General features: G+C 40.3%; 1 protein-coding gene across 2 annotated transcripts in view; it reads right to left on the reverse strand.

Moving 5' to 3' along the window:
* itgb3a (integrin beta 3a) overlaps positions 1–12,185 on the reverse strand; it is a 32,871-nt gene that overhangs the window by 2,852 nt on the left and 17,834 nt on the right. The window contains exons 1-12 of one of the 2 annotated variants that reach the window (XM_079366195.1): positions 7,725–7,934; positions 6,791–6,876; positions 6,217–6,418; positions 5,839–6,091; positions 5,553–5,715; positions 5,257–5,418; positions 5,046–5,141; positions 4,861–4,950; positions 4,616–4,750; positions 4,110–4,539; positions 738–960; positions 6–106 (exon numbers count right to left, since the gene is read on the reverse strand). In XM_079366195.1, coding sequence (XP_079222321.1) covers positions 6–106; positions 738–960; positions 4,110–4,539; positions 4,616–4,750; positions 4,861–4,950; positions 5,046–5,141; positions 5,257–5,418; positions 5,553–5,715; positions 5,839–6,091; positions 6,217–6,418; positions 6,791–6,876; positions 7,725–7,821 — 2,038 coding nt within the window. In that variant the 5' untranslated portion in view covers positions 7,822–7,934. Of the gene's footprint in view, positions 1–5; positions 107–737; positions 961–4,109; positions 4,540–4,615; positions 4,751–4,860; positions 4,951–5,045; positions 5,142–5,256; positions 5,419–5,552; positions 5,716–5,838; positions 6,092–6,216; positions 6,419–6,790; positions 6,877–7,724; positions 7,935–12,185 lie in introns of those variants that run through there. The other variant, XM_079366196.1, reaches the window with a different exon arrangement.

Genomic DNA, 12,185 nt, shown 5'->3' on the forward strand with positions numbered 1-12,185 from the left:
CTTACCCAATGCTTCTACGACAGTAATTTCATCTTTGCAGATTCTGCTGCAGCTGTTTTCTTCGATGTACTGTCCTCTTTTGAAGTGCTGACACTCAACACATGCCCTGCAAGCAGAGTCCCATATTGTACCTTTTAGATTTCGCAGTGCGTATAGTATTTGGTATCAGTGCAGGGTTTAATGTCAGAAAGTACTTCAAGATCAAGCTTTATCTGCTAAGTGTTGATATTTGACGACTCTCTGTTGCTTTAAGCAAATGTTGACCTTTTTCTGAAGCTCAACATTGCTGCGTTTATTCTCAACTGGTGTGGGAGTATTTTGTTATCATCATGGAATGAGGGAATATCATAACGTAGAATGCGACCAGCCAACTGAGTTGCCATCCTCCTCTTTCTTGGAAGTCGGATAAGATGTTTTTTTTTCTTCGAGCAACAGGGCCAGGAATAATACAGATTTGGCTAAAGATCAATAGGTCACTAAAGTTTTACCAATATAGCTATCATCAAACCAAACAATCTAATGACCTCTGATTTTGTCTCCAGTTAGTTTAGTGTTACTACAAAGCTTTTATGTTGGTTGTGTCTTGAATGTGTATGTTGATGCATGGAGAAATTTGAAATGGAATCATCATTTGCTAATCGTGTAATTGTGCTTATATCACTTCAAATTCATTTTTCTGTCATTTTTTTCCATGTATCCTCTCTTCTGTCAGTTGAAAAACAAGGTCAGGAACATACTGTTTTATAGTGCAGGAATCGGGACAGGTGGGGCATTTCTCACAGGTCTCTCCGTAGGCACCAGGCTGAGTGCACTGACAGACCCCACACTCACAGTTGCCCCGACTGCTGCATAGCAAGCCATTGCTGGACATGCAGGTGTCAGTGCGTGTGCTGCAGTTACAGTTTTCTTCTTTCCAGCCAGGGTCACACTGGCAGAACCCGCAAATACACTTGCCATGATCTGAAAAGAAACATTATGAGCCGGTTAACGCTATCCTTTGAGTCCTTCAAAAGAAATACGATTTAAGAAGTCAAATCAAGTATGTTAAATCAACACTTTACATCAAAAATCATTTTGTTTCAAATATATTTCTCAATCACATGGGAGAGGCAAGGGAAATGACAATGCAAAATTCAAATTACACAATAGCAAAATGTGTGTATGTGTAATTGTCTGAGTTCATTTGGTTGGTGTTTTGAAACTTGTTGCATAATTGGGCCAGTGTGCCTGTGGATACACAGATAGATTCTGCAACCATGTCAATACTAGCATTAGGTGTCATTTGTTACTTATTTATAATTGATGTACTTATTTATCTATTTTTCGTCACCAGAAGGTTGCTTAATTTATTTACAGTTCTTGTAGAGGGATAATGAAAAGGGATTTTTGACTTACTTAAATAATTTGGAGTAAGCTTCTTATGAATCACTGTTTGTATTTACATGACTAATTGTGTTTAAACCTTTTCTTGCTCAGCTTGACATGGCATCTCTGAATCATACCCAATCTGACAAAGGCAGGAAGTGCTGTATTCTAAAAGTCCGCACTAATGATCCATCCCCTCCTTTTTTCACAAACACACACACAAACACTTTCTGACAGGTTTTCCTGAAGAGAAGAAAACAATATACTGTAAGCTGGGTCATTGTAAGAACTGTACAGTAACGCAGCCATTGGCTGACACAATCTGGAGGCAAGTTTTTATCCCTAGATTACAGCGTCAACCCTCATCAGCACATTGTGCTACCTTAGAAACAAAAGCAGAGCCCCAGAGATGACACCGATCTTAGCAGGAAACCAAACAGGATTTGGCACTGGATGACTAAGCGTGAAGAGAATGAGTCAGAGCCCAGCTGGATCAGACAGGGGGAGCAACTGATAATGAACTGACACAGAGGGTCTAAGGGTCTGAAATTCTATAGTTCAAAATTAATCATCTGACGTTGTAAACTTAAAGTAACAATTCCTTCTGGTCCACTTATCAAAGGCTGCTACTCTTCTTGGTGTGTTTTCAGATATGATGAGCTCGGAGGTAGTCACTTGAAAAGGGATTATTGGTTAATCCTGAACAACTTCACATAATCAGCAATGTTAGCCAAGTATAAGACCACTGTACTGTAAAGCTTTTTTTTTTTTTTTTTTACATATTAAAGTACTAAAACTTGACAAGTTGATGAGTAAGTATTGGTGTGTTTTTATTACCACACATTAGGGTAGGTTTAGTACAGTAAGGGAGTTCTTGGGTTTAAGTCATTCGACTCTCTTTGCGTGGGACTGCAGAGTAATACATGTTCACTAATCACATGCTTGGGCTTAAGAAAAGGTTAGCATATTTGCTAAGATAAAAAGGACAGAAACTGGGATATAAAGAGATCCAGTAAACATAATGTAACCCTGTTGGAAGAGAAGATGCAGAGGGAAGAATCTGCTGCAGTTGAGGTTAGACACAAACTGGAACGAAAAGACATTTGGCAAATTGCCAGCAGAGGAATGCAAACTTTCCTGTTCTCTTTTCCCTCATATTTATGGGCCCTGGGGCTGTGCTTGCTGACTCTTGCTCCTACGCTCTTAAGCAGTCCCCCACTCCCTCGGCAGAGGAACAAATAGTCAGCCACAGGGAATATCACAGAGATGGATCTCTTTCGGAGCCCTGGGTCGCGGTAGCACCAATTGAGCTGGGGCCGTGGGATGCTTGTTCTTTAAAGACAATAACGCCACAACTCTACCGAGACACAACAGCTTAGCGGTCTGCATCATTTATGGCTTTCTGTGCATGGGCTTGTGGGTGGGCCTGTGGGATGACCAAACCCTGGCTGTCATAACTGATTGCTTTAATACCTGTCTCTCAGATAAAGACCATCCCTTGAGAAAGACTCTTGCGTTTCCTTGTTGACATATTATGGGATTTTCTTCAGCTTGCCAACACAGGCGTGACCCTCTAACCTCTCTGTGGTTCACACACACAAGGGGCCCTGAGAGTAGGTTTTGTTTAGTTTTTATGTATAATCTGGAATTTACAGAACAGGACTACTAGGCTGTGATACGTATGTAAATACAACTTTGGACTTTTGTGTCAAATTACAGCTGACTCCTTTATGTTGCCGTTTAACTTTATGTTCAACAAAAACAAAAGTCCATCATGTGTAAATATACAGAACATTTATCTATTAATCCTCAACTCTAAATTACCACCACAGAGGCTTTAATATATCTTGAATCCAAGTGTCGTAAAATGCAGAGTTTCATGCTCTCCATACTGCAACTGAATAGCATATTTAAATAGATAATGATAAAGGTACATAATGCTGCTGTTGCTCAATTGTCCTCCTTACGCTCACGGCCCAAACTGCAGTTACATTAAATTACCCAATGACAAAGCCTATTAAAGTTTAATCACCTTGATTTAGTAACTGCACACACTTGTAAAAGGGAGTGATAGCACACCATGCTGCAATACTATGATTGGTCAGAACCACCAGTTAAACTCAGACTTTTATGGGCCTGACAGAGCACTAGGTATTTTTGTGAACACTGCTGTTTATGCTCAGCAACTAAACAACTATGTAAATAGATTTGGTTGTATGGACAGGCTGAGTGTGACTGGAAACAATCAAAGAATGTTCCTGAAGAGTCAGACGAGGTCTCAACACAAGGAAAAGGAAGGGAAGGGCAATTTCTCTTTTCCTGCTAACAGTGACAAAATGTAAAATAGCGGCTTTAAACAAATGAATGTAAATATCCAATAAATAGAATATAAACATGTGCAGTTTTTTTTGTTAAAAGATAGCAAATCATACCAAAACTTTTGGTATTATACACACAGGGGACATTTCTGCCACAAACTAATTTATTAAGGTTAACCGGTCTAATTAGTGCTTACTTCTTGCACTAAAAAAAGACTGAATTCTATGTTTAACATAATGTAAATAGTGTTAAAGGCTGTGTTGTACAGCCTTTAATGTCAATCCCTTGCAACAGAATCATCTTTTTATCTATCCAATTAGCTTATTTAATTTAGCAAAATCCCATATTGGTGTTTTTAGAAAAATCTCACCTTATTGTTGAAAAAAAACCCCCCCACAGAGATTTGATATGAGATATCTACTTACTGGAACACAGTGCCCCTTTGAAGCGCTGGCAGTTGAAGTCGTCACATTCACAGTATTTACCCCACACCAGACCAAACTCATTTGCATGGCAGGAGCACTGGCCGCACAGACAATCGCCCCTCCCACTGCAGCTCGGACTGTCTGGATTTGGGTTGCAGTTGGCATCATTGGATGGATTGTAGTCTTCCGTTGAACATTCACATCGTGGGCCGAGATGACCTGGGTGACACTGACACACGCCGCATTCGTATGTCCCGTTTCCGTTGCTACAGAGCGAGCTGTTGCGTTCGGCCATTGCTTCACAGTCACAGGCACACGCAAAATCCACTGTGACCTCCAGGGACTCCTTAAAGCCTCGAGGTTTGATAGTAAAAGTGTGGCTCTTTTCTTTCGGGCAGCTTCGCAACTGGGCCTCCACACTAAATGACACCTTTAGAGGAGAAAACGTCTGAAATCTGTATATATGTGGATACTATATGCACCCAAACTGATTAATTTGTACGTACTGTGTCACCAACACCAAGGCCAGAGCAGGATTTGAGTCCAAGAATAAGCTCCCCATTCAGGCAAGTGGCGTTGAAGGAGAGATCTAACTCTTCTGGGACGTCAATGAGCACCAGCTCCACTTTTGAGCGGATTTTCTGAAAAACACAAGTTCATTTATCAGAGTGTGTCATACATTTTTAGAGAAAGAATAAATAACAGTTAATGTGCTGCTTCTATATATTTTTTTAATTTCAGGAGATCTCACCAAATAAGCCTGCTCAATGAGCTGAATTACATTATCTGAGTTCCTGGAGAGCTTTCCCACAGTTGTTCCAGGAATGAGTTTACTATAATTCTGGGGAGACAAACATAAAAACCAGTTGATGACCTTTATTGAATACAATATTGAAACAAATCTACATTTTTTCTCAAGCATAGCAGCTAATTTACCTCATAAAGTGGGAACACATTGTCAGTCACAGCTAAAATCAAATTGATGTTGTTTTCAGACATTTTGTCCGTGATGAGTCCCAAGGAAGGATAGTCCTTAAACACATAGGAAACACATTTTTTTTCAGAGTGAGCAGGTTCTGTCACAAAGTTCCAAACAGTTTCTTAAACTACAAGAAAATAAGTCATTAGCTTTCATGTTTGCCTTTACCAGCACGGTGGATTTGTTGTAAGTATTCTCCTCGTCAAGGTGACATAGTCCGTCATTGGGCTGAACAATTCCAGCAATACGTCCATCCAGAGCAAGGTGAGTTATGGCATCAGTGGTGTATACCAGAAGATGTGAGGCATCAGGATGCCAGCCAATCTTGTCCTAAGGATGATGGATTTAGAAATAAATACAGTATGACAAACGTGAAAAACTAATATGGATCTATGCAGAGACTCAGTAAGGCAAATCAGTGACCATGAGTTGCATCCATTTTTGACAATATGCTTTCACTGTACCTTGCACACCACCGACTGCATGATAGCATCAAATCCACCCTCTGGAGCATCTCTGTTTCTAGACACCTGCTGTTTACCCACCTCCTCAGTGAAACTAGATACCCTCTCTGTCAGTGACAACACATGCTTGAACCCAAACTGAGCTTGGCATGTAGTCCCGATTCTGTGAATTGGAGATTAGTGAAGGAAAAATTTCAGTTTCAACTATTTAAACACAACTGGACACACATTTAGAACGACAAAAACGCTCAACCTTCTTCAAAACTAAATACCAAAAATCACCTACCCATGGCAAGGGTTTGTGACTGCCACTGGAGGATATGTGTACATGAAAGGAGAGGCGGTCTTGTCCACAAATGCTCCAAACCCCATGCGTAGGTTGCTTGTAGTGCGGCCCATTTCTGCGGCAAGCTTGTTGCCCAACTGGTGAAGGCTAGCCAAGTCATCCATCATTGAAAATGAAAGGTCCATCAGATAGTAGAGATCTACTGGGTAACCTTCCACCTGTTTTACTGACACGGTGAACCGTTTGGCATCACCTTGGAAAGAGGATTAAGATGAAGTGATGTATCAAGATATATGAACAACATCCTCTGGTCTTGAAGAATTGTTATCATTTGATCAAACATTTTCATGGATGATGAGGTGTTGGGTGTTAGAATACCTGGTCTTAGTTTCATGTGGACTTTTTGAGGCTTGAGTTGAGTGACATCAGCAGTCCCTGAGGCCTTGTCGCTGAGTGGTTTGTCCATTTGAATAGTCAGTGTGCTGGACGGAAACTCCACAGCATCCTCATTGCATCCTCCATCCAGTAGCTCCTGCTTGACGTTACAGCGGGACATGCTGGATCCCCCTTCCACAAACTCCTAAAACAACCAAATCTGATAGGTTCAGCACTTCAGCTAGTTATGAGTTATTTAATTACAGAGAAAATCAACAAGAAAAAACAGTTAAAGATAAATCGTTTTAGGTTTTTGTTTACTGGATGTTGCTGGTTTATGCACAAATAAGAGGATCATGCATTTCTCAAGTGCAAGAGCTGTTATATCAACACCTACTTTACTATTGTGTTTAATCTAATTTATTCAGACACAACAGTAGGCATCTATGTTTAAGATTATCTTTTCAGGATATCAAGGAAGAATGCTGTTGGGAAAAGGATTTCTGTTGAGACTTGCTGCATTGAGTAATAGGAGGAGTGCTTAGACATCTTGAGTGCATGCATCTGATGTTTTTACCTCCTGAGAGCACCATGCACAACTAGGATCAACGGCCAAGCACTGTTGACAAGTGGTGACTCCTCGTGACGTGCAGATGTTGGAACCTATGAAACAAAAATGTAACACAAGATTTGTTTTCTACCAATTACCATACATACAAATTGCACCCTACATTTCATTTCATATCAAGATGAACTTACTCCACACCCCTTTCTACTCTTTATGTAGTATGAGCTTTGGGTGTGGCCCACTACAGATAAAACAGAGGCAAAAAAACTACCTCTATTAAAAATGTTACACATAGCTTAAACATAGCAATTGGACAATACTTTTATAAGGGGAAATGACTGAAATTCAGCGGACCTCTATTTAAAATGACACAAATAGACATAATATTTTCTTATAAGACAATTGGATTTAAAAAAAAATAATGTTAAAGTATCAAACAGTTTGTCATATTTTACTGACTGTAGCTTTTCTTGATATAAGAATGTGTCTGTTTTTGTAGACTTCAGTTTAAAGCCTGTCAGTCTCTACGGATATGTTTGTTTATGGTTTATTGACTTTTTAATAAAAGAAGAACAATAAAATCACAAAGCAGACGAGTATTTGTTGACACGTTGTTTATTTTGCTAAGAAGACCCTGGGTATCTGGTCATTATGAGAAATACATCCTGACTTTTTTACTCCCTTATAAGGAAAGGTGGCCAAAGCTCCAGCGGTGCAGCGCAATGAAAACCAAAAATGACTTACATTCAAGTCATTCGAGTTATTCAGTGCTCAGTTTGAGGGAAAATGTATTTGATACATTACACATAGCACATCAGCTAGACTACTGTGAATTTAACAATACTTTCAAAAATAGGCTGCCTTACAAGTCGAGTGAAAACACAACCCAGGTCGACTAAGCAGGTGAAACTTGTAAAGGAAGAACAAGGACGAAACATCTTACCGTAAACATTTGTTGCCGCTGATAAACACAGAACAAGCAGAAATAAAGTTTCCATGGCTGGAGAGTAACAGAGCTGAGTTGACACGAGTTGTACCATCCGTGTTTCCTTTGGGCTTGTTCACTTCGTTTCTATCACGCCTTTCCTCATTCTTGACTTGACTAAACACATGTTGGGTCATTCAACTCTGCCTCATACATCAGAGTCTCAGACCAGTTGATGTAATGTAGCCCGTCTGTGCTTGAACAATAACTAACCACAAGGCCCTGTGTGTTTTTATAGCTAGTATGATCCGAATTAAACACTGAGCATTGTGAGAGTTAATGGTTTTATCTGGAAACAAATGGAAACATTTTTGTTTTGTTTGTGATACGAGAAGGAGCTGAACATCTTGACAGTTTGTGGGTGACATGAAACACTAATATTATTGTAAGTCAACAGTGTATATCCCTCTATAGCCTGTAGAGCTTGGCATTCATTTGGCACTGGCTTACAATGCTGCTGAAAAAATGATGAATACGAAATATAAAATACAGCACTATTTTTTTTTTTCTCCGACAGCATTCGGAAAGTCACGTTTTTTCCGTCTTTCAAACACTTCTTTTATATGTTCCATGTTGAGAAAAGTGCTTGTAATCACATTGGACATTAACCGTATGACATATTCATTTAGGAATGGACTCTAAAGTCACGAAACGAAAATGAGGCCGTTTCCATTTTGGTACATATGTAGCAGACCCACTAATACAATTGTACTTCGCTAAAAAATGTTACGAGATGTGTGCAAGACACATCTCTGCTCTCACACATTGCGTTGTGTGTTGCGGCAACTCTGGGTAAGTGTGTTGCCTAAGGACACATTTTCCAGAAAACTGCAGAAGCTGGGGATTGAACCGAGATGACCAACTCTACCACTGAGTCACAGCCTCCCCAAAAGTAACATAGTGTTACAAAACAGAATCTGTAATCATTTCAACAGAGGTGCAACATGGCATCATGCATCCTGGTTCTCCACCACATTAGACATGGTGCCTCTTCTATTTATTTTAAAGTTTTTTTTTAAATTGATTGTGGTTCTAAGACTCATAAGTCTGTCACAGCAAAAACGGCACAAAATGTGTTTGTATTGTAGAGCAAAAACTCTTACGCCTCGGTGCAAACCAGTGTTTGGTTGGTCAAAATTAATGAACCCCCTCATGAAGAAGCCAATAAAAATTGTGAAACGCGGACCCCTGGTGGTCAAAAATAATATGAGCCTACCATACAGTTCATTTTGGTAAAGCTTTGGTGGAGCTTGCTTTACTTTATTGCAAGCCATTGCTGTTTAATGAACCCTGCCTAAAACAGTCGGCCCTCACTCACTAAATGTATCTGATAAATGCCTGGCACAGAAAACATCTTCCCATTCCTCTGAATGATGGAGGGTGCAGAACATTTGTCAGCTTATAAAAGAAGGTAAAGAAAAGAAAATAGGATGAACGCAAAGAGTCCACCACTGAAATGAACTTTGGAATGGCATGTGATGGTGATTTCTGTTTGCCTGTGTTTGTGTGTTTTTAAGGCTTATAGATGTAGACAATGCTTCTTATCTCTACATTTGTCCATTTATTGAATCTTTATCCCCGTGCCCTGCTCTTTTTCTCTGACTGGTTGCTAAGTTACTGCCACCAGTGTTGAAGAAGTGCCGCTAAAAGAAATGACAGAAATAGAGGGAAGAAAAGCAGAAAAGCTATAATAGTCAACAGTTCTGCTGGCATTAAAGTCTCATTGTGGGTGGATGATGCAGGTAATACATTGTTAGCAATTAAACCCTCTCCGGTATTGACTGATTTGGATCTATTGGTGCCAAAGTCTTCTGCGGCCACCACCCCCACAGATGAATGGTATTTGGGGAAGAGCACAGCACCAGTTGTCCTGAATAAAATGCCAGAGATCGGGTCAGATGGCAGCCAATTAAGACTGAACAGAAAAGGAGAAGGGGGGCTAGACGAGGAAAGGGGGATGGAAGGGTCTTGACCCGTGTTACGGATCTATCTGGAGCCCTTTAAGCTGTCCACTAAGTCTGAAAACGCCTCACACAGAGCCAAGATAAAAAACTCATAGACGGCAGACAAAACCAGTGTTTGGTTAACCACAACCAACTTACAGAATACTGTAAGGTCGCAAGTGGGTGGGTTAATATGTGTTTTTTGTCAGGTGAAGGCTTTGCGGTCCTATGATACTGACAATGGACAATGTGTACTTGTGTTGTGATGCTTTGCCTTCCTTTTCTTCCTCCTCCTCCTCTAGCCCCTGTGGATCTGCAGCTCACATTTCTGTCTCAGGGGACAACAGCTTATAGGCTGAGAAAGTAAAATTAGATAAACTTACAGCTGAGGACATATAGAGGATGGAGAAAAAGGAAAAAGTGCATGAGAGGATTTCGGATCTTTTTCAACCAAACTTCAACCCTGTGAAAAGTCTAACGTTGCATGCTGTTAAATACAAGCATGGCTGAATGTGCCAAAATAAAAGAACGAAAAAGACAGCACGTCTGTTGTTGCCTCCGTTATTGAGATGTGGAAATGCATCTAAATGGAAATGCAGTCAATGGGTAGCGACTGGTGCAGTGTATGAGATGTCACCATTGGAGAGAGAGAGCAGGATTTTCTTCAATTAGTTTCATGAAATCTGCTCTCTGTCTGTCGGACAAACCAACTCAAATGGGCAGACGGCAGAGGGTGCACTACAGGAACACACACGCACACACACACACACACACACACATACAGAGTAGAGTCTGATATCCCTATGCAAATCAAAGCGATGAAGTCATTATCCCCTTAAAATAACTTCAATGACTGATGTTTTCTTAGTGTGGGGTTGATGTGGCACTGTGTCCTCGTAGTCTGTCTCAGTGTGTAATTAATGAATGTATTTACCTCTGCATGATTAAGAGTCCCTGAGGTGGCATACTCAGGGACTTTCTCTGCATCATGTGATATTTGGTCCATCCATATTTAACAAGCAAAACAATCTTTTGTCATACCTACCTTGGTTTTGCAGGCAATTAATTCTACACACATCTTCCATCACACACAGGGACACAGCGGCTGTCAAGTGGGCGTGTTAATCAGATATTAACGCTGCTAATAGAAGAAAAAAAAAAGTTGCGAGGAAGAGTGAGTTCCCTCCCAAAACAGAGAGGCCTAAGTGGGTGTGTCCATTGTGAGTCCTGAGTTGTGTCCGGCCTCGTGCTAGCACTACGCACAACAACAATGCAGGGGTTAGAAGGAAAAGGCAAGTGGGTGGGGTCAAACACCACCTCTTAGTTGCTATGGATGTCTTCACTTAGTTTGTGTTGCTAGGCTGCCAATTCCCTCATGTTAAGTGGACCCAACCCCCCCACCCCCCCACCAACCCCCCCTCCGTCCAGGCACCTTGTCGCTGCCTCCCTCTCCTTTCCCTCTAAACCAAAATAACTTCAGCAACCATCTGTCACTGGGCTCACAGGTCTACTGTTGCTAAGGAACAAGTCAGAAACTCACATTCATTTCTATATGCATCCTCATGTAAATAGTTCTCAATTTACATATACACTTTAACCGCTAGTTCAACACCTGCCTCTGCCTTTGACCAAAAGATCAACATTATATGGAGCATTAACAGCAAATCCTCAGTATGATGCTCCAAAGAGGGAGAACTTACAAATCAGCAACAGGTTCTCCTGTTTATGAAGCTCTAAAGCCAAACACTACATTTAAATGGGAATGACAAATTTCCACAAGATTGAATAAGAGCAATATGATGTTAACGTTTCCTTTTCTGGCTGCAGATGTTCTTTCCTTGTAAATTATTTTACGTTCTCCAACTGTAAGCCTCTTAGAAGAAACGTAAGGTTTTAACTGTAGCAGAGGAGTTATATTTATTGACAAAGAGATAAAGTGTAAGAAGAAGCCACTTTTCATAATCACACCCCGATGAATAAAACAACAGACTCAAATTGCTCTATGTAAATATACATGCAGCCAATTAATTTGCAGCGACGCAATCTGAAGGCTAAAAGGATTATTTGATCTAATTACACATGGAAAATACTCCTTGTTCTTCTGTTATCAGCCATTAATACATTTTATGTAATTAAACCTCCTCCGGGCTTATGAAAAGTATTTGTGCATGGAACTAATCTTTGTTTGTACACTTGCCTGTCAGTTTGTGGCTGAAAGCTGCTTACCAAGACATCAGGAGCGTCCCAAATTGAATTACGTGGCCTTTGTTTTTAGACAAACAGCAGATTTATTTGACAGGCTCAGAGTCCTGGTTGGACGTTTCAAATGTTTAAAGCTATTTCTTTAACAGTTAAACCCTCACTGGAAATGATCAATTTCACATCCGATTTGAGTATTGTGATACAATGTCAAATCATATTTCCCTCATGCATCTTTTAAATTATACATTTACGTTACAATTGCATTTAGGGGGAC

Source organism: Symphodus melops (genome assembly GCF_947650265.1).
Source record: "Symphodus melops genome assembly, chromosome: 17".
Taxonomy (NCBI): Eukaryota; Metazoa; Chordata; class Actinopteri; order Labriformes; family Labridae; genus Symphodus; species Symphodus melops.